Here is a 23,355-nt window from a genome sequence, read left to right on the forward strand (position 1 = left end):
ATAATAAAATAACATTTCAAGAATATTTTCAAACATTTTCTGTAAAAAAAGAAGCCTTTTTAAGCTTGTGACTGCAAATTTTTGTATACGCCCTGAAAAAAGCTACTTGGCTGTGCCACGCAGAACTCAGGACTGCAGGATCTGAAACCAAAAATTTAAAAAAATTCCATTAATTTATGAGTTTCCCTAGGTTGCAACGCCGAGTTTCATTTTATTTTTATAAGTTTTGGTAACATTTTGAAGACAAAACATCGATTTCCGAAAAAAATGTACATTATTTATTGTTAAATAAACAATAATAATTGTAATATATAATAAAACTCAGCGTTGCGACCTTGCAAATTATGTATAGAAATAGTGTACAAAATTTCATAAGGATCGGTCCAGTAGATTTTAAGTTACAGTTGGCACCGGCTTTGAAAACGTTGAGTGCAAGAGAAATGCTTCAAAGTTTTGCCTAGTAAAAAACCGAAATTAAATATACTTACATAGAATCATCAATGGCAGGTCCATAAAGTATAGAACTTTTATCTGGCATGTCCAAAGCATCTTTTTTCTCTTGCCTATGATGAATTCTGTCTTCTTTGGTCTGTTCCGCAGTTCGATGATCGGCTGTGCTCATTCGTGTATTATCCACTGATAAATGCAGAAACGTCGCTCACTAACAATACCATATCTTTCTCAATTTTACTCCGATTAACTTAAAATTCTGACACAGTATTCTTAAGATGCTATACACTCATTTTATGTAATAAAAATAAGACTTTTTCCGTTAAATACCCTACTACCCCCTTAAGGGCAAATATAAATGATCAAAAAGACAATAAAAGCGGAAAACCAAATCCAAAATAACCAGTGTAAAAAACATACAAAAATTGATTTCCAATTTCAAAACTTGCATTTTAATTTCTACCATTTCCAAGCTAATATTAACAAAATTTTAGAAGTAAAATTCCACCTGGTTTTCATCCTAGATTTTAAACAAATTTCTAACCTAGATTCACAAAGAATAGACGAAGATATCCATTTAAGCCACACAATCAAATTTTACCAATGTTTAATAAAATAGCGTCAGGCTCAAATCAAGGTCAAAGTAACACAATGGTTGAATTTCCTACAGAAAGAGCGGAAAATAATTCAAATAATAATAACAAAAATTCCAAAAAAACGAATTTCGGAAATAAAAATCAAAAACCGGGTAACAACACTAACCGGGACTCACAAGACAAAACATGTTCTAACTCGGACGAAACACAGGGCTAAAAAAAGTGGGAAAACAATTCATTTAAACTGTTCTCATTGTGGTATGGCCGGCCATTTTAAAAGGCAATGCTCAGATTATGCATACAACCAGGAAAACTGGATGGACGGGTATTAGGGCCAAAAATAATACAACCTAATACCGAAACGCCAGCATTTCTAAATTTGGATACAAATGAAATAACTGAGACGTTTTTATTTGATGAGAAGATTCGATAATAAATTATTTTGTATTTTGGTAGATACAGGTGCCGTACATTTTTGCGTTGGCAAGAAATTCCTGGAAAAAGTCTACAATGCCAAATATTCAATTTTTGAATCCGTTTCACAAATATTAATGGTTTCGAAAAGGGAAACCGTCGATATAATTGTACAAGCAGTAATTTTAATTATAATCGGAAATGAAGCGAAATACTTCATGTTTAGGTTAGTCCTTGAATTGAAATTAGGAGAGATTTTAGGCACAGACATGTAAATCTTACGAGTTACCCTAAGCTGTGACTTAGAAACTTGGTGGCTATCAGGGAATCCTCTGACCCGCTATCCTATAGAACAGTGTTCGGCAAACTACCTGCTGCCACCAAGAAGGGCCAACCAACCGTGGACGCTTCCTTTATTAAGCAGTTCGAGTAACGGGGATTAAAATTCAAAACAAAAAATTTTCAATTTAAAAATTAGCTTTCTGAAATTTCGAAATTCAAAATCTGTGAATTGTTGCGATCAAAAGGAATCTAAAAACGTCTTAAAATACTAAAAATAAATGCATTATAACACTTTCAATTAAAATTGAATTTTCATTATATTCCATCAAATTATTGATTTCTAACTTCCCAAGTACAAGTTTAGATGTACCGCCTTGATCAAAAAGTTTTAGGACTCGTCACTGTGTGGCGCTCTCGTTTGGCCGATTTCAATTCTTCTTTTTTTTTGTGTCTAATAATGAAGACCTGCCGAGGAAAACTAATCCATCTCAGGAAAAACGTAGCGTTGACGAACAAAAAGCGGCAGGCGAAAACGATTTGTTGGGTCAAATCTGTTCTTACCTGAAAAGTGAGCAAAACGTTGTGTCCCTAGTGTCTATGGATCCTAACCATTGCCCAAAAATACAAAATGTCAAAATTCCTGCAAGAAATCATACAAAGGATATCCCAAGCAACAATTATCCCTACAAGCGACAATTTCCAATACCAAGACACTAGACACAACTCAAGCACACAAGACTTATTTAGGAACAGCGATAGTAATCTTTGGGAAAGTAAAAAAGTTAATTAGCGGGAAAAATTAGAAAAGGAATCTGAAATATCTAAAGAGATATCGGAAATTGATAACAGAAATTAATGAATTAATTTAAAAATTAAAGCCATCAGATCAAATAATATTTCAGGTGGATTAGGAAAAATGAATGAATAAGATAATTTTTCACCGTGGCCGTACCCTATTGTTATGGTAAAAAACCCGAGGAAAGACTATAGATTTTGTTTAGACTTTAGAATGGATAATAATATTACCAAAAAGAAACTCTACCCAATCCCACTCCTGATAGAAGTGCTGGACATTTCAAGATTAGCAAACTTTATTTACAAATTGATTTAAAATTAGCTTATTTACAAATACCACTAGCGAAAACACAAAACCTATAACAACATTAACAGTCCCTGGGAAACGCATATACCAATTCAAAAGGATAAATGTTGGCTGAACCAATCTTCCAGCCACTTTCCAGAGACTCATGTGCATCATTATAATTCCAGGCTCAAAACCAAACGGTTTTTGTTATTTAGACGACATAGTAATAGTAACTCAAAATTTTCATGACCATTTAAAATATTTAAACATCGTAATAGACAAAATAATTGAAGCAAATTTAACGATCAGTTCAGACAATGTTTGTTCGGCTGCTCGGAGATTACATATTTAGGTCTTCAAGTTAACGACGCAGGACTCCATATAGACGATAACAAAATACAACGAATCCTATAATTTCCTAAACACAAAAATATTAAATAATTACAGCGCATTATAGGGATTGCAAGTGGGTACAGAAAATTCATCCTACAGTTTGCCAAAACAATCGAACCGATAAACACAATTCTCAAATAAGATACAAAATGGGATTGGGGCTCAGAACAAGATAAGGCTTTCAAAAAAAAATAAAGACCTTTTGACATTAGCACCAATGTTGACATGTCCAGATTTACTCAGCCTTTGAAACTCGAAACCGACGAGAGTAATACAGGGCTAGGAGCCTTACTTACGCAGTCAATCGGCGGCGTAAATTACATAATTGAATACGCGAGTAGAAGCCTAAACGGTGAAGAATCTCGGTATTCACCCTCAGAAAGAGAGTGCGTATCCGTAGTTTTGGGCTATACGAAAGTTTAGGATGTATGTAGAAAGTTACAGTTTCAAAGTATTAACAGACGACTTAGCGTTAAAGTGGCTCCATAACCTAAAAAAACTCACTGGCCGATTAGCCAGATGGGCACTAAAACTTGTCTTGAGAGCAGGAGAACCAGCAAAAAATATCGCGTTTACGTAAGCTTGTAGGGTAGAAAATCGAAAGTGGACGTTAACGACAAAAGTGATGACTAGTACATTGCTGAAATCCAGGAACAGATCGAAATTCTTGAAGAGTGGAAAATCCACTCTTTGCTATCTCTTCTCCTGTTTATATTTTCTCAGCGTTACGAGCGAGGATGCTCAATCCGAGCTTCGCGAGAGCTGAGACTGAGTGATCGAGAGTCTACCGGGAAACTCAGTGTTGCCAGATACGAGCTTCTTCGTGAACGCGCCAAAGCGGCGAGGCTTGCAGATCAGGACCACAGAAAGAAATAATTTCGAGCTCATATTTTAATGAGCGTTTGCTCGTATCATAGATACTTTATTCGATATCTGAACCGTTCCCCAGATCCACAAGCTGCATTATAACGAGAAGAGTTTCTTTGTTCGGAGCGCTTATAGCAAAATATACATTTCATTAGATGGCACTGCGTCACATGCTATATAATGAAATACATCACATTATTTGTGGGCTTTACTTGAACTTTACTCTGTAATTTTTATATGACATATAATCTACAATTTATCTATGTACATATTTTGTTGAAAATTCATATACTTTTTTGAAAACTCATCTCTCGTTGAAAGTTCTTTTTTTTTCTTTTTAAATTATATTTTGTAATTATTCATAAATCTAGGCAGTTCAAATTTCATATCTTCGGTTCGAAATGTTATTACTTTTCATTTAAGAATGAACAGAAATATATTTTTTCATTAATAATTCTATGGTAAATGAGCATGAAAAAGATTCACAATTAAAAACCAGACTTTAAAACTATGTCACTTTTCGGCTTATTGGAGGCAAGAAATGACTATTGAAGAAAAGATGGATGAAAAAGTCAACAAGGATTTCAAATTTTTATAAATAAACAAATATGACGAAAAAATGGCCATTTTTTTATTTGACGTTCTTGTTTTTCGTCAATAACAGGAAAATGGTTGAAATCGCCTAATTTGCATAGATAATAATTAGTGAAAGATGTTCTAATCTTAGACATTAAACAAAAAAGTTGTTGTAAATAAACTATTTGTTGAAAAAATGTTTTCTACGATTTTCCATAATTATAAGTTTTTTCAAATTATATTGCAAGAAATTTGAATGGAAACAATATTATATTTAAACAATTCTTTCTTAAGGTTACAATTGTTAATCTTATAAAAAATGTAATGAACAAATGCAGTAATCAGGTATTTCTGGACAGAAAATGTCGTTTTTTCGATATCAATTTTTTAAATTAGGAACTTCATGATAATTTTATCAAAATTCATAATTGCTTTATTAATCCTAGGATTTTTTTAAACAAATTTAATTAACAAATGCATTATTGAGGCATCTGTCGATGGAAAAGTTATGTTTTTCGATGTCAGAGTTTTAACTGGGATCTTCATAATAAATGCAGCAACATTCATGATGAGTTAATACATTTTAATGATTTTAAAAAAATGTAACAAACAAATGCATTATTCGGACGTCTGTGGGCGGAAAAATTTATTTTTTTCGATGTCAGTCGTTTTAATGGGGAACTTAATGGAAATTTTATTATCAATCATGCTTAGTTAATAAATATTTGTTTAGAGAAATCATACAATTTATCAACTTATTATGAATGTTGCTAAAATTCTCATGAAGTTCCCAACTGAAAAGACTAGAATTGAAAAAAAAAAAAACTTTTTCTTCCGACAAATACCCGAAATAATGCATTTGTTTATTAAATTTATTTTTAAAAATCATAAGATTAATCAACAAATTATGTGTTTTGCAAAATTATCATAAATTTCCTAATTATAGAAATTAGCATAGAAAAAAAAAACGAATTTTTCTGTAGAAAAATGTCTGAATACTGAATTTGTTCCTTAAATTTCGTTATAATATAAACAATTGCAATCTTAAGAAAAAATTTTTTAAATATAATTTTGTTTTCATTTAAATCTCTTGCAATATAATTTGACAAAAACGTATAATTATGGAAAATCGTGGAAAACATTTTTTCAACAAATAATTTGTTTACAAAAACTTTTTTTATTTATTGTTTGATATTGGGACGTCTTCAACTAATGTTACTCTATGCGACTTAGGGGATTTCAACAATTTTCCTGTTATTGACGAGCACCGGGAACGTCTAATAGAATAAATGGCAATTTTTTTCATCATATTTGTTTCTTTATAAAAAAATTGAAAACCTTATTAAAAACGATGCTCGGCAACTCCCTTAGAAATCTGATCAGCTTTTAAAAAAAAATTTTTGTTTTAATCGGTCAATAATTTGTGGGCTGTACGATATTTTGAACAAAAAAAGTCATTTGTTTCCCACTGTGCGGCGTCGTCGTCATTATTATTGTTGTCCGCGTCTATATATCGTATAACTTTCGAAAGACTAGTCGGAGTGGATTTTTCTTTGACACACAAATTGAGGGACCAGAAAGCAAGATTGAGTTCGTTAACCACTAATTTTGTTTCAAAATTCAAAAAGTTAGAGCTTGTTCAAAATTTTTGATACCAATTTTTTCCAAGATTTGAAAATTCTATCGGCAGCTATTTATAGTACATAAAATACGAAAAATTTATCCTTTGACTTTCTTTTATATAAGAAGAATTACGAAACTTGTAGCATTTTCAAAATCTAAAAAATTCAACGAAAATGAACATTTAAAGATAATTAAAGCGTGCCATTAGAAAAAAGTCAAGAGAAGAAAAACTTTACTTTTTTTTACATTTTTTTTTATTTCTAAAAACAAACTATATTTTGTTCAAAAAACAAATTTTCTACGTGATGTTCCACAATTATATTAAATATAATACATTTTATGTAATTCTGCCAGGGATTGCTTATTAAGATATTGCAATATAAAGTACAAATTATATTTGTCGTTATTACTTTAATATTCGTTTCTTGTTTTGCATTAAATTATATTCTTAGCTGCGCTGAAACATATAACATTGAAATAAATTTATATCATTACTATGCATAATATGCATGGAAATTAAAACATACTTATTCTTATTGCCTTGTTTGTATATATATTTTTTATTTTTAATATTTTTTCACGATTAAAAAAAAGCTCTACTTCCTACAAAAAAAATATTCGTACAAAATTTGTAAATCCTTCTTTGTTTAATAAATGTTGTGTCATTTATTCACGTAGCTTGTATCGTTTGTACACAATTTCATTTTTTGGTTTTAAATGATGTTTTACATCAATAAAAAAACTACCTAACCTATAAAAAAAGTAATTCATGACGAGTTTGTAGATCCCCTTTAGTTGCATAATTTTGTCCATTTATCTCTTCATATTTTGCTTTGTTTTTACTTTTTAAATTTTAATCTAAAATTTTTATCAAAAACAACGACCACAATGACGAAAGACAGACACTGACGTAAAAACTTGTTCTTCTGACTCAGGGGGCCTCAAACCATCGACATTTGATGACGTTTTTACGCATAAAACTATTACCTTCTCAGTATGGATGAGAATGTAAAAAGAGTATTTTTGACGTTTTATATTTTCAAATATCGACAATCAAACTTTTCATTTTTCACATTGTAGATGTGAATATTGTAAGGGTGGTTTTTTAGGGATCTTGCCGAACATTCTCACTGGCTCCATCATTCTTGAGATACAGGAAGAGGATTTTTGATGTTTTTATATTTTCAAATATCGAAATCGAACTTGTCATTTTTAACATTTCAGGTGTGGATATAGTAATGGTGGTTTTTAGGGGTCTTGCTAAACATTCTCACCGACTCGATCATTTGTGGGGTAAGAAAAGAGGATTTCTGACGTTTAAAATTTTTTTAATATCGACAATCAAACGTTTACTAGGCAGGCCTGAATAGTCGGTGATGTGTAAGGTTAGGTAACTCTTTAAAAAAATTTTTATTCGACAATTCTTGCTGACAGAATATTATTTTTTACTCTTCTAATTGATTTAAGCTATAACCAAAATTTGAGAAATAATTTTTTTTATTCCGTTCATATGAACGTTCGTAACTGAGGTACATGAAAAATTAAACTACTTTCTTTAGAAAACTGATATATTGTTTTGTGAATGTCGTTTTTCTAGAAAGTAAATCTTCTTCATTGAAAATACAACCAATTCGTTCTAAGTTCAAGTGCGTAGTTAAAAATTATTTTTAAGACTTGAATAATCATCACTTTGCTTGTAAATGTAACTGTTTTGTTGAAAATTTCGCTATTGTCAGATGAAAATTAAGTCTTAAAGTGCAAATTGATCTATTTTATTTTGTATGGAAAAAAGTTTTTTTTTATTGTAAAATTAAAATGTGGAAATGAAAATTAACTTTTTTGTTTGAATTAATATTTTTGGTTTAAAATTAAACTAATTTGGTAGAAAGTTGAAATTTCTGTTCAGAAGTAAAGGATATATTATTTAAAAATGAAAGTATTTGATACCAAATTAATGAATTTTTTTTTTAATGCTGGACGTTCTTCACATGTCAGCACAAAGATATCGGTAACTTGGAATAAAATGTTAAAAAAAAATTATTGTAGAAATAAACGAAAAAAGTTTCAAGAAATAATAATTAAAACGCAAATAGAAAAAACTTTTGAATTTGTCCATTAATAATGACATGTCAAAAAAGGTACAAAATAATGGAGACCCAAGACCAATGATCTATAGAGTAAATTTTGTACATTGAAATTTATCTAGCCGTAAATCAATCAATGAAAAATTACACAAATAGCGATATTTCTTTAGCCATTCGCTTATGACAATCAAATTTTTCATAATATGTCGATTTACTGCTCTGGAATATCACTGGCAAACTAATAGAAATAAATTCCCAACAAAAATATTCCCTGTATACATGCATGCCTACTTTGTAGGTGAGGCTCGCTACGAGCTTCTTGAATGTTTCCCATTCCTTCGCGAAAGGAGAGTCGAGCACCAAAGCCGACCACAAATTTCCCAATCATTCCAATAGAAGACTCACAGAAATTTAGGCTCTGAGAAAACTTTCGCGACAATTTCCGAATATTACTTCTGGCTAGGGGTATATTCGGACGTGATCAAATACTTAAAAAATTGCCGGACTTGTGAAAGAGTAAAACTAAGAAAACAAAGGAAGATAGGATTGATGGTAAAAAGGGTAATCGAAGAACCATGGACTACGATAGCAGCTGATATCATGGGTCGGCTACCAAGTTACAACGGCACCGAATTCGCAAAAAATAATGTCTGTCTAATACAAACTGATACACTGAACTATTTGTTTAAATAAATTGTTTATAACAATAAGTGAAATGTTGAATAAAATTTCTATGTTTTTTAAAATCTATCTTCAATCATTTTGATTAACATTGAGTTTATTTAAGTAATTTTCTCAGAGCTAAAAAACCATTTTTTTGCAATTACTTATTTTCCAACTTTTTTGTTAACATATATATGAATCCAAACAAAAATGATAAAATCAGCTTTCACAATTTCCTTATAAATTTAATGTAAAGCGCTGTCTTGGAGGAAATATGTAACCGTCCGCGAAGAAGGGACCTAATGCGGAAAAAAATAATTTTTAGTTTCAAATACATTTATAGTTTCTTATTGACTATTTAATATTAAAAAATCACATTTCTATAACTGAAAAGTTGTGGAGTGCCTGTGTTGAATCAGATTTTTAATAGTTTTCCTTGCAAAATGAAGCTACTGCGCATTAGGTCCCTTTCTTCGCGGATAGTCACATATAATAAGGAACGGCGGACGAGCGAATGACAGAAAGTAATTTAACTGATCTATCAACATATTCAATATTTGAACGGTAAGCAAATAAAACATTAAAAAATCATTTTATAGTTTGTGTAACTGTGAACGGAATTGGATTTCATAAAATAAAGAAGAATTTACAATTATAAATTTTACAATGAGACAATTCTTTTGCATAATTTTTAAAGTATGATAATAACTTTTTTTAACATGGAATCGCGTCTCCTTGGTCACTGTGTGTTGAGGAAGCTGAAGACAAAAGGAGATTGAAATTGAAGTCCAAGCCAACGACATATAGTTTAGTAAATCTAAATATTATAATTCAACTTGACTTTCGTGTATATTATTTGTTTGAAGTATGCAATTCATTGAGTGGGTAAATTCCAAATATAAATAACTATATATAGTTATTTATTATACAAGGACCTTAAGTGGCACTTTTTTGGCTGAATGTGAATTTGGAGTTTGAGCTGAAGTTTAACCGCACTGTGGAGTGTAGACAGAGCCATAGTGCGGCTACAATATAAATAGCTCAGGGACTGATAAAGTGTACTACGGCTTTTCATTAGTCGATCAAGTAACAGGACGCCTTTATTTTATAAGCGTAGCACACTTATGTTAGTAAATTGTTTTAAAGTTGATACGTTCTCAAATAATCTGTTTTAATTCAATAGAAAGTATTCCTTGTAAAATACGTATAGTGGCCCCGAAAGGGGCCGGTGGTTTGCAAGGTTATCAGTTGATAGAATGAGAGTGTTACTGACGGGTCTTCCGGCCAGTTTCTTTTCTAACCTTCAGTGGTTCAGCGAATACGTAACCTTGATTACGAAGGAGCCACTAGTCCAGCTCTTGTATGCCCTTGGGCGTAATTTGTTGACCCACTGGGGTTTGCTGGTATGTCCTCCTTCCCGCTAGTTTCTTAAACAGTTCCCAAGGGTTTGAAATTTGCATTACTCTGAGCTCAAGTCCTTGGGAACGTGGATGGAGTCAGCCTATCCTCTAGCAACTTTGTTATTTTATATTTGTGCACCTCCCGATCTTGTATTATGTCGGGATGACCTTGTAGGTCCCCTGGATATGCCAAACTCTTCGGAAGGTAACTCAAACAGCGTTTGGGTTTCGGAAACAGAGAATGGAAGGTCCTACGGTCCATCCGCGTGTAAAGCAGGCAGCCTCTTGGTGGTGAAGATGGGGTTCTGCTTGCAACCGGAGACAACGCGTCGAGTGTTGGGCACAGCTGTTTCCTCCTTGGTGAGATAACCGGAAATCCGTTATCTGATGACTGCGACTCCTCTCTGTTCGTTGTTGTGGAGTATCCGCACTCCCGGAAAGCTTCTATTTCTTTCTGTAGACGTTTTGCAATGGCCCGGGCCTTCTTTTGGCGGGGGTTCAACCCCATTGAGGATCACGGTTATCAGATCCAGAGATTTTCTCGCTTAGTAGTCCGTTAGGATGTCACCCTGCGGAGGGGAATTACAAACAGAAGCACTTTACGGTTGGGCCAGAGACCGAAGTACAAGATTGGTTCAACTTCGATTTAGGCACTAGGCCGAGAGATTTCTCGCTTTGTTTTCTGTTAGAATGACAGCCTGGGAAGGGGCATTACAGAGATACTTAACGGTTGGACCAGGGACCGGTTTACATGTTAATGACAATTATAAAAAAAATTTCCAATCTGAACTGTGATTTATTTCCTCCTATCAACTCCCTAGGTAGAATAAGAGAAGGAGAACGCTGATGGTGTGGTATACTTGACGTCTACATGTAACATCGTAGAGCGGATGACAAAGTGGTCCATGCGGTGTGCCGGGTAAAGGCGGATTGACGGTAGTGGCGCGAACGCGTGCCTTAACGTACAACGCGCGTTGCGCGCGCGATGGCTCGCCTGGCTTCACCCAACCCTGCGCATGGACGCAGAGAGGGAGGCAGCTGTTTGCGAGTTCGCCCCATCATTCCGTTTTTGAACCCGCGCACCAAAGCTCGCTTCGAGTCTCCCACTGTGGCTGATATGTATAGAGAGGGGTTACGTAATCGCGAGTTGCCTCCCACCTTCCGTCCGTGGGCCCGCGCGCACGTGTGCGTTTGACAGTTCTTCGCTCCAATCTCTCTCCTTCTCTACATTGCGACTAACGCTGCAATTTGACTTAACTATGGAATACTGTAAGGTAAGAATAGTTAATATTTTTATTAACATTAAAAATAATAAAATTGTTATAATTATGATACACATATCCTAGTACCAGTAACAAATCGATTACACAGTACCAACCATCCATCATTATTATTATTACGATAATTGTTGATTAGTTGTTTATCAATAATGGTTTACTAGTACGAACCTAAATATTACTTACTATTTCCATTCCTGTTTTTATTCATAAGGTCATAACATTTCAATCCAACTTGCCTTGCTTAATTATGCAACTTCTTCTGAGATACTGATAAATGATCAGTTTATAAGCAGCTTACTAGAAAGTTCTACTTGGAACCTGCATTTAAGTAAGACAAGTTTTTGGAAATATAAACTGAATTGGTAGATTATAGAAAAATGTGACTGGGGAAAAGCAAGGCTCGTGGAGGTGAGAGCTGGGAATTGAGATCTGGAAACCGATACTTGTGATAATCACAAGTGACAGCAGGCACTGAAATTGCACTTAGGATGGACGTGTGACAAAAAATTCTATACTGAATTATGGGTGGATTCTCGTCCAAGGATTTATGAATATAAGTATTGAGGTGTTAAAATCAAATGTCAAACTAACGGGTTGTAAACTTATATTACGGATCTGAAAGCTAAATGAACCCCGACTGAATGATAATCGTTATATATTTTAAAATTGCAATTGTATAAAGTTCAACATACTGTTTCGGGATTTACAGTATATTCTATATCTGACTTTATTTTCATATCTTGAGTTTCATTAAACATATCTTGATGATTTCTTCACACCCATGAAATAAAAGATCGCATACCTTGCGTAATTTGTGCATGACCTCTCATTTGTAAAAAATTCTTGAGGTAAAGTAGAAAGTTCTATTAATAATAATGAAAGCTCCAGGCTAAACAATCTCTATGTTTCCTTAAACTAACCTATAAATTGATTGCCAGATATGCTACATTTGTGAAGAACAAGGCAGAGGAAGCAGAGCCAATGTAGGAGCGTGTATGCAGTGCAACAAAACCGGCTGCAGGCAGCAGTTTCATGTCACTTGTGCTCAAGCTCTCGGATTGCTATGCGAAGAAGCTGGAAACTACCTTGACAATGTTAAGTACTGCGGATATTGTCAGCATCATTATTCGAAATTGGTTAGTGTGCCGTATAAGGGTCGTGCTTAATTTTTATACTAGTGGTGGACTGAAAAGAACGCAAATGAAAAATACTTACTCTTATATAGCTGAACACTTTCCATAATTTAATATCAGAATTCTTAGATGAAGTCAATTTTTTAATACAGCCCGAAATGTATTTTGACCTATTACTTAACCAATGATAACTAGATCAGATAGACTTTGTGCCGCAGAATCCGAATACAAAGAGAAAAAGTAAATTATTTCTAGTTGAGCAAGAGAAAGTTGCGCGATCCAAAACAACCTTTTTATGTAGTATCAAAGATATTAGGTCCTAGATACGGCATGGGCCAGTGGTGGGGACGGCCGCTGTATATATCTAACTACAATTTCGACCATATCGAGGTGCTGCCCTCTTCAACTTTTCGCCGTTTCTATGGCAACCGCGTCCTCCGATCACGTTAATGGTTGGTTTGGGGCCGGGGCGCGCACTGAAAGTTGTCGAATTTCAAACTGAACGTGATGTTATGTTTCACGTGTTTGCCTTAGCCATCACCATAGCAATCTGAGTCGTTCAGTTGGCTCTGTACGCCAAAAATGTTATGAACACTGAATTACCCAATTATGTTAATATTAAAGAGAGCCTAAAAATATTCTATTTATTATCATTATTTTAAAATTAATTTCTCTTACGGTTGATTTCAAAAGAGAAGTTTTTGATATAATAAATAAATAAATTTTAGTGAAATTTCAAAAATTATGTTTTAAAATTAAACTTAAAATTTAAATCAAATTGAGATAAATTTGAAAAATAAATACAATTTAGTTGAATTCCAAATTTAAATAAAATTTAGTCGAATTTAAAATTTATATAAAATTTAGTTAAATTTAAGTAAAGTTCAGTTAAAATTGTAGATGTTTATTGGTGTTAAATGGTGGTCAATTTAAGTACAATCAAGTTAAATAAAAATAAGTCTGTATTTAAATTTGAATACAGTTTTATAACCAATAATATTTTAAACAGTGCATCCATATTGAAAAATAAAATTATTGATGCTAGTTCTGTCTAATGTAAATGGCATATTATTTTTTCACCAGATTTCACGAATCTTACGAATTCTCCTTTATTTTTACAATAATTAGGTGAATTCAACAAACAACTCAGGAAAGTAATTAGGATTATAACTGACTCATAAGGATAAACAATAGATCCAGAGAAGAAATGATACTAAAATAACATTCACATAGTTTACAGAGGCCTCTCACCAGGAGTATCCTTAAGTGTGTAGTATCCTAATAAGTAAACTAAATTGATTTGAACAGTATACAAAATCCAACAAAAAGTCTGGAATGTGAATCAATTTTAGAGAAAATGTCAGGGTGGCTACTGGATGGAAAACAGGAAATAACAGTGACTTTATTTATGGGAAATGATTGTTATAACTTAGAAGCTTAAACAAATTTAATGGAATTGAATTTGTAACTGGAAATTTTAACTGGGATCTTTTAAAATGGAAAGCGTTGAGAGTCATAGTTCTAAAATTTTTTGTTTGAAACTTTTCAGAAGTCGAAAATGTCAAAATATAAGGAAGCGTTTAAGAGCATGCTCTTCGGTGACCACGTGACCAAACCAGTCCCCGGTTATGAACATTTTTTTTGTTGTTCATTGTGTCCACACGGCTTGAGATATCGAGTTTTAAATTTGACAGATTAAATAAAAAATCACTAAAGAACGTTTGTATACATCAATATGTTTATAATCTTTAGGAAAGTTTATTTATAACTTGATAAAATAGGATATTGCCATTCGAGTTATAACACTTTGGAGATAATTTTTGGTTTAATGCATTTCAGATTTTTTGATTCGTGTATATTGAGCACTGAAACCAATTTTGGACTAAATCGTCTAAACCTTTAAAAAACCAATAAAAGCAATAAAATTTGCACATTCGTTTCAAATCAACAAAAAATTATCTGCACACACTTAACCTATAATTATTTTTGGAGCAGTTTTAGCGATGTCTAGCAGAGAAAAGAGAAACTTTGAACGTCGATAAAGTCGAGATCACGTAACTGAGTTCGTTTATGAGGTTTTTGTGTAGAATTATTTTCATTTTTTTGTTCCTAAAAACAAAAGATAAATTTCAAATTGGAAACATACCAACACCAGCATTGTGCTAAAATTTACTCTTCGATTTCTCCCAACAAATTCCATAATTCATGACTTCTAATTTTTGACGTTGAATCGATCAGCCGATAACTATTGTTGACAGCGAACCGACTGGCGGGACTCAGTGTCGGACTCGCCTTGTCTTTCGCCCGAAGGATAAAATTTTATTTTAATTCGTTTTGTTATCAACTTAGAATTGTTTTACACCAGTACAAAAAATCTACAAGAACATTTTAGCATTATAAAATTTGAATTATATTTTGAAGATCCACATCCTGGATTTTTTTAATCGAGGCATCTACTTTATCGACGTTAAAATTTTATTATAGTGTTTTACTAGAAACCTTTCTTCCTAATTATAAACATTTTGATATGTACAAATGTTCCTTAGTTCTTTCTGTATAACTTTCTAATAAGTTGATTTGCATCGAAAGTGCAAATTTTGTTTTTTTTCATTGATTTTTTTAAAGGTTTAGACGGTTTAGTCCAAAATTGGTGTCAGTGCTCAATATATGCGAATCAAAAAATCTGAAATGCATCAAACCAAAAATGATCTCCAAAGTTCTATAACTCGAATGGTAATATCCTATTTTATCAAGTCATAAATAATATTTTATTAAAATTATAAACATATTGTTGTATACAAACATTCTTTCGTGCTTTTTATTTAATCTGTCCAATTTTAAACACGATATCTCAATCCGTGTGGACACAGTGAACACCAAAAAAATGTTCATATCCGGGGACTAGTTTGGTCACGTAGTTACCGAAGAGCATGCCCTTAAACTTAAGCATGACTATTTTTCATAGAAATACTTTATTATTCCACAATCTTATTTCAAATTAGAAGCATATTATCAATTAAATCATTATACCATTCAAAATTATACAGTTTCCAAAATTGTTTTAAATGAGAGAAATTTGAAATGAAAACAATAAAAATTACAGTGTAATTATTTTATTTTAGAAGCGAACAAATAAAATAATAATTATTAAAAGAAACTAGTTTATGAATTTAAAATTCAAAGTCTCAATATTTGTAAAATTTCTAATATCTTAGAGTATAACCTGTCAATTCAATTTATGTAAGTTTAAGCGTTTTAAATTAAATCACTTATGATTCTGCAATACATTTTTGGCAGCTTTAGGATATAAATAATTTGAAGCTGCAATAGGCAAATTATTCAATTTCAAAATTCTTGAAAATTTGGAATAAATGTAAAGCCTTCGAAATCGAAAACTTTTTATAATGAGAGGGATTTTAAATTGAAAGGTTTTAATATATTTGCATTTTAAAACATTCAAATTGAGTAATTATTATAAACAGAAATTTCACGAATTGTATGATTTGAAAAAGTTTTTCATAGAGTTGATAAATTAAAAATTGAAGCCATAATATTGGTTAAATTTTGAATATGCCTAAAGTATAACCTGACAAATTCAAATTATTTAATTTTGAACGTTTTGAATTGAGCATTGAAATGCAGAATTCTAAATGTTTGTATTTCGGAATTATCTAATTTTGGAATCCATTAATTTAAGCCTAATCAAGTTAGAATGCTTAGAGTTGTCAATGTCATGATATTAAACACTTCAATTAAAAAATAATTTAAATTTCAATGTTAAACTTTTTAATTGTTTCGGATTTAATTTTTAAATTTCGAATTTTCTTGTATGCTTTAAAATTTTAATTTTTGCACTTTCAAGCCTTTTTTCAATTTGAATAATCGAGAAAAAATATTACATTTTAGTAGACACCCACATTTGTTATTTTTACATAAAAATTTAATTTAGGAAATACCCCGTGCGCTAAGGTGAAAAATTCGTTTGAGGCGGCATAAATAACCGCGGCTTATCACATAAGAAAAAATATGATTTGATAACAAAATTTTCGTCATTTATTACATGAAAACATTTGTTCTTATGTTTTTTGCTGAAAAAATCAAAATTATTAGTCTTATAAAGTGTCTTATTGCTACGTTTTTTAAAATTTGTTGTGTGTGTGTTTTTTTGCTGTTGTATTTTTTAAATTTATCCTCTAATGTATTATAACTAAATTATGCATCTGAACACGCACCTGTATCACATGTTAACCAAGAAAAAATGTACGTGTTCGATTTAATTATTAACTAATTGAAATAAATTCTGTTTGCCCCTAAAATTAGAAATATTCCACCAACAATTGTTTTGTAATTTTTTTCTCGAGATTCAATAAAATTCCTCACTGATTATAAAGAAATAAAGATTCGGAAATTAAATATGTTCAATAATGAAGGAATTTAATAAAATATTTCAATCTCTATTTCAGGTCAAAAATATTGATAAAATATTGCAAACAAAAGTCTCTAAATTGAATATACTGATACTAAATTTCTGTAAAAATGCCTATTCTGCTCTTTGTTATCTATTAAAATATTTTATATTAAACCCATATTTTTAATACAAAATCAGACATTACATTGTTTCTTACGTCTTTGGCTGAAAAATAGAAATATGTTTTCTTGTTTTACTCAAAATTAAATTTTTTCCTTTTTAATTTGATAGACTCAATATTAAAATGGAAATTTTAATATTGACAGAAAGATATATTTATTTTAACTTCATGTACCTAGATGACAGTTTTGACTTGTCATGTTCAATTGCAATTTTTACATTACGTCTACTTGTCTACTGTGTTATGAATTGCAGTTATAAGAAACGTGTAAAAAATACAAAAAAGCGGAATTAAACCTCAGGTTTTAATAAAGATCTTCGAAAAGGAGTATACAATTTTAAAAAAAATAGGTCTAACAACAAAGTGCCATATAATGTATTATTTGGTTCAATTTATAATTTTATTTAAATACGACATTCCTTCCAAAATGTTTCTAATTATGCAAGAAATAAAAATTTTTAATGTCCTTTTAAAATAAACAAGTCGAGTTTTTTGCATGATTGTTGTTATTTTTCTCAAAAAAACTTTTTTTTGTTAATAAGGTCATTAATATATAATGCATAGGCCTTTAAAATTGTATACAAGAAAATTTTAATTAATGAAATTTTTTAGAAAAGTAGAGTTTTTTATTCATATTCTAGTTTTAAAACATTCGCAAAAATATTAAATAAAAATATTAAAATTATTAGAAAATAAATTTGTTGACGAAAAAAATTTTAAAAAGAAAGAACAATTAAAATGCAAGCAAAAATGTTTAAATTTCAACTTCTTTTTTTCAAAAAATACTGAATAACCAAATAAAGAAATAATTAAATGAAACTATGGAAACCTAGATATTGATTACAAAGGAAATAAAATAAAAACGGCGCCAAACTCTTGAAAAAAATAGACTATAGAAGTACATAACAGTTCTGTGAATTTCTATAATTGATTTATATTGTTTTTCATGATTGCGGTTTAACAAATGTAATTAGCTCAGAAATACCAAATTAATGTTGCTAAACGTAAGGCCTGGGATGGGCCAAAAATACGAAATCCTAGAAGAACGGAAATAGCTAATATTTATATGTGAAAAGATACCACGTGTTATCACAACTGTAAAAATATAATACTCTAATGACTTCTTGATATCAAAAATGTCCCTAGCCCTCGGGTGTCGAAATAAGGTCAAAAATGTTGAATTATAGCAAATTACAGATTTGACACCAATGCGGTAATTTTTATGTCGAGTTTTAGTATTACATGCTAATAAGACAAAAATTAAGCAAACCCATATTTCTGCTTAAAGTTAGATTTTTAGAATGTAAGTGAAAATTACATTTTTGAAAGATTAAGTTACTTCTTATTTCAATTTGAAAAAATGGTCTTATTTATAACATGGCCTTAGATAAACTGTAGAAGCAAGCCGTAATTTCCTTTGACTTTCAAAAATGCTTCTTTGACTTTACAATTATTAAGAAAACTTAAATTAAAGTTTTAAATAAAAGCTAACTGAATCTTCAGATTCACTTTTCTACTCATTTCCAAAAAAAATTATAACTTAAATAAGAAATAAACTTTTTAATTCAAATTTGTCACTGCTATTTTATACTAACAATTTTACAAACAAAAAATTAGCCACATCTTAATTTACCAGAATTCAAAATCTTAGGACCGCTTTGCTACATTTAGGGACTAATTTTGATTTCAAAAAGTCTTTCGAATTTTTTAATATCAACTCTTTAGAACTATAGCAATTTCGTATCTTTGGCTCACCAATCTTTTGGATCGCCATACGTAAGTATACATATCTTTGTAAAGATATTAAGTAATTTAATTTTCGAATTTATTCAAAGACCTTTTTTACTCAATTAAAATATTTTTTCATTCATTTAGAAAGTAAAATTAGATTATTACCATTTTGGATTTCAAATGCACTATGATTTGGCGCAACCGAATATATAGTTGTCTGTCACGCCTCTACGAGTATGCATAGAAACCAATCTGTACATATTGCGCCGGTATGTGGTGCAACTAATCTCATTCCGTATCTAGGACCTAATATCTTTGGTAGTATGAAACGCAAGTTTGGATCTTGTCCTCTTAGGTTAAAAAGCGAAAATTCAGGTGTCATAACCTCGGTGTACTTCAAAAAAGCCCTCCAACTTCCACAATGTCACCACCTTGCTTCTTATGTGTACCTACATAGTACATGTACTGCCTTCGAAATAAAAAAGATGCATAAATATAAGCTCACTCGAACTAGGAAAGTCAAGAAAAACTGTTTGCCCAAAGAACTCTAATATCGAATAAAATTGTGAATAATCTAGATACAGTATTTGGGTGAAAATAATATGCTGTTTCATATTTTACAATAAAAAATTTATTTCAAACAAATTTATGTTAGAAAATGGAATAGCGATTTGTTACGAGCCGCGAAAAAGTCCAAAGTACAAGGCAAAAATAACAAAAAATTACTGTGTTCACCGGCTTTTTCGAACATTTCCGAACGATCGTTGCTATTGTATAGCCGAATTTAGCAGCGTCTTATTTCCCTTGAATTTTCGGTCACAGCTCGATCTATTTGACTAGTATTGAGAAGTCAAAAGTCACTTTTACAAGGCAAAAAAAAACAAAAAGTCAGTTTTGTATCTTTTTAATTTGGACGGCAGTATATCCGAATAAAATTTCAAACCATTTAAGCCCTATAATAGCCCCCTGAATTGAAAAAATAGTTACGGGAGCAATTTTGAAGTTGAAATTTCGAAAAAACATAAAAGCTAAAAACCATCTGACAACATCTCAGTCAAGGAACACAAAAAGTGGGAGAGCTATGGAGACATTATAAGGGACCTGCTGTGACTGTGCCCAGAATTATCGATTAAAATAATTGTATTTGTGATCGGTGCTCTCCGAGGTGCGAATCCATCGTTGGTTCCTAAACGAAAAGCCATACACACTTGCCAAAAATATTCTAAGGCACTTGCGAGATGGATATAGAAGCCTGTCATTCTTGGGCGTAGCTCCGTGTCCACAAGACACAAGGGGTTCGCCGTTCCGTCATTTTGATTACATCGTATTCTGTTACCACATATCACACAGTCGTAAGGCATAACCACAAGTGTATTTCACCGCTGATAGCATTGGGAACGAGTATTATTATCCTGGATGGCGGTCGTTCCTAAATAGATCTTGCGTTGATTGTTTAACCAATTTTTTATTATCACCGATCAACCGATTTATACGAGTCAGTCATCTATACAGCACGTAAGTAAAATTGACCTTTCCCTTCTTCACACACCGTACCTAACGAGCGTTTTCTTCCTTTTTTTTAGAAGATGCGGCGAAAACGCCGAAGTGCTTTGTAGGAATCTTTGTTTTGTTTGTCTTATTTTTTATAGATTAAGCTTTGGTGTTAATTCGCTTATCTAGCGACGAGTGGAGTGAAGTAAAAAAGGCACCCCACTTCAAAAACAAGGGCAGTCACTAAAAAGAACTTGAAATATTAAAAGGTAATTTGGAGAGCATAGAGGGCGCGGGGCGCAGATAGTGTGTGCTGGAACTGAACCTGTGCTCGAGTACACTAAAACACCAAGATTATGACACCTAGTTTTTTTCAGACACAAGGTCAAGGTCCAAAATTTCATTCCAGCCATCTTAGAATATTCTATTGGCTCTTGTTTTTTTACAATTGCTCAAAAATAGATAAAAACACGTTTTTATTACATATATTAGGTTTTTAAAAGGGCTTTTTGAAGTTCTAGTTCTAATTCTAATTGGGGTTCAATAAAATTTGAGCTAAATCGTTTTACCGCTTAAAAATACAGCTAAAATAAAATACTGTAGCATAATAGATAAGTAATCATTTCAAAGCTTCTGCCATGTATATCAACCTAAAGCCAATGATTTGAAGCTTTGTTTGTGGTTTGGTTACTTAAAAATTAAGGTCAGTGTGTGGACTGAGATTGACTCATTAATTTAAATTAGGGAGAGTCGGAGCTTACTAACAAAAAATGAACACGTGATTTAAATTAACGTAAAAAGTTTATTTAAAAACGTTGGACATATCTTCCAACAAAGTAACTATGTGCAATTCAAAGAAATCCTGTAAGAGGAAATAAAATGATGAAGGAAAAATCTCCGAGTCCCCCTGTCCCTGAATCGTTATGTAATTTTTGTACGGATCCTAAACATGTTAAAATTTAAAAATGAGGATCTAATATTAACATCTTTAGCACTTAAAACCGATAAGTATTAGGGTGTCCAGAAGAAGAAACTTTTGGGTTTCTTAATAGCGAAAGGCGAATAACGGTAGTTTATACGATTGTAGAAGGCAGATTTTTTTTTTTAATTTTAAACAATATTAGAGGTAGCGCATCGTCTTTGAACTTAGTTAATGCAAAATCTGAAAATTTCGGTGAGTGAAGAGTCAATCGTAAAAGTGCAACCTCAGTTCTTTTGATTGATATGACTCTTTAACAGGATTATTTATTGTCCCTGAAAAAGGAAAATATACCTATAGACGCTTGCCACAAAAGGTTCTAGGCTTTATGGTGCCATGACCCGCTGTGATCAACTTTTATGGCAGGGCTGATGAGCGCCCCGCCCCGAAAATTAAACAGATTAAGTCGTAGTCCTGTCAAATTAAAAAAATTGACTCAGATTTGTTTTCAATGTAGCACGTTTAATTCAGGGTGTATAGTCGACGGGAAAACGGGAAAAGAGCGGGGTTTTTTACTTAGCGGGAAAAACTGGAAATATGCGGGATTTTTTTGTTTCAACGGGGATTCCGTGATATTTACAAAAATAGTGAACGAACTGAAAACATCATTCTCAAAATGTTGAAAGAAAACTGTTGAAAGAGTTTATTTGGGCTGGATCGAGCAAAAAAGGCAAGCAATGGGGTTATTGTAAGTGGTGTGACTGCGACTGAACATACAGTCAATGGGTCGATCAGCCTTTATATAAAGTTGAACTGGGTAAACTTGTCTCACGAGCAAAGTCTAAACCCATACACAATTTTGTAAGCAAAGATGATGATGCCAGAGCTGTAGAAGTATAGTGTTTAAATGCAGTAATGAGGCATTTTAGTTATCGTGATACTGCTGAGTCTGTAGAGTGTTTTCCTATGATCTTTACTGATAGTCAAATCACTAGTAGAATGCATTTGTCAAAAGATAAAGCAGGGTACACGATCGTGTATGACTTAGCTCCTTACTTTCGAGATAATTTGAGAGAAATCTTGAAAGGATGCGAGCATATCGTTGTTGACTTCGATGAAAGTTTAAACAAATGTACAAAAACACAGCAGATAGATTTAATAGTCAAATTTTGGAACAAGTTGGTGGAAGAATGTGAAACGAGAAACTTTTCTCCAGTGTTTCTTACTTGTGCAAAAGCTTTAGATTTCAAAGATGGCTTAATAAATGGAGTTGGACAAGAGCATTTAGATAAAATCAAACACGTGTCAATGGATGACCCTTATGTAAATTTTAGTATGCTCAAGAGCTTGAAACTTGAACTTCCTGAACAACATCCTCTTAACGCAGTGTTAATAGATATAGGCAGCTGCGGTCTACATAACATAAACGAATCATTCAGAGCAGGCATTTTGATTATGAAATGGGGCATAGTTGAATTTTTGAAGTTTTCCTTCTATTTATTTGAAGACCATTCTGCTCGCAAAGGAGCTGCTCTCTATTTCCATTGCCGTTTTGTGCGACGAGGTGGGTAGAAAATGAGCAAGTAGCTCAAAGGGCAATTGACATTTTTCGACACTTGGGAAAATGTGTAAAAGCAGTCATTGAAGAGGGAAAGAAAAATGACCTCAACAAAGGTAACAAGCTACGAGGGTAGTTCAATAAGTCCTTAGAATGAAGTATAAAAACAATTTTTTTGGGTAAATTTTTTTTTATTTTTCAACATAATCTCCTTGGAGCTCT

The 23,355-nt window shown here is 32.0% G+C and overlaps 1 protein-coding gene across 2 annotated transcripts in view; it reads left to right on the forward strand.

The window, feature by feature from the left end:
* Positions 1–23,355, forward strand: part of LOC117170229 (protein AF-10-like) — a 688,368-nt gene that overhangs the window by 169,486 nt on the left and 495,527 nt on the right. The window contains exon 4 of one of the 2 annotated variants that reach the window (XM_033356851.1): positions 12,651–12,848. The exons of the other annotated variant lie outside the window; for it this stretch is intronic. Coding sequence (XP_033212742.1) covers positions 12,651–12,848 — 198 coding nt within the window. The remainder of the gene's footprint in view (positions 1–12,650; positions 12,849–23,355) is intronic. 2 annotated transcript variants of the gene reach the window in all.

The sequence above is a fragment of the Belonocnema kinseyi genome, chromosome 3 (assembly GCF_010883055.1).
Source record: "Belonocnema kinseyi isolate 2016_QV_RU_SX_M_011 chromosome 3, B_treatae_v1, whole genome shotgun sequence".
Lineage (NCBI taxonomy): Eukaryota > Metazoa > Arthropoda > Insecta > Hymenoptera > Cynipidae > Belonocnema > Belonocnema kinseyi.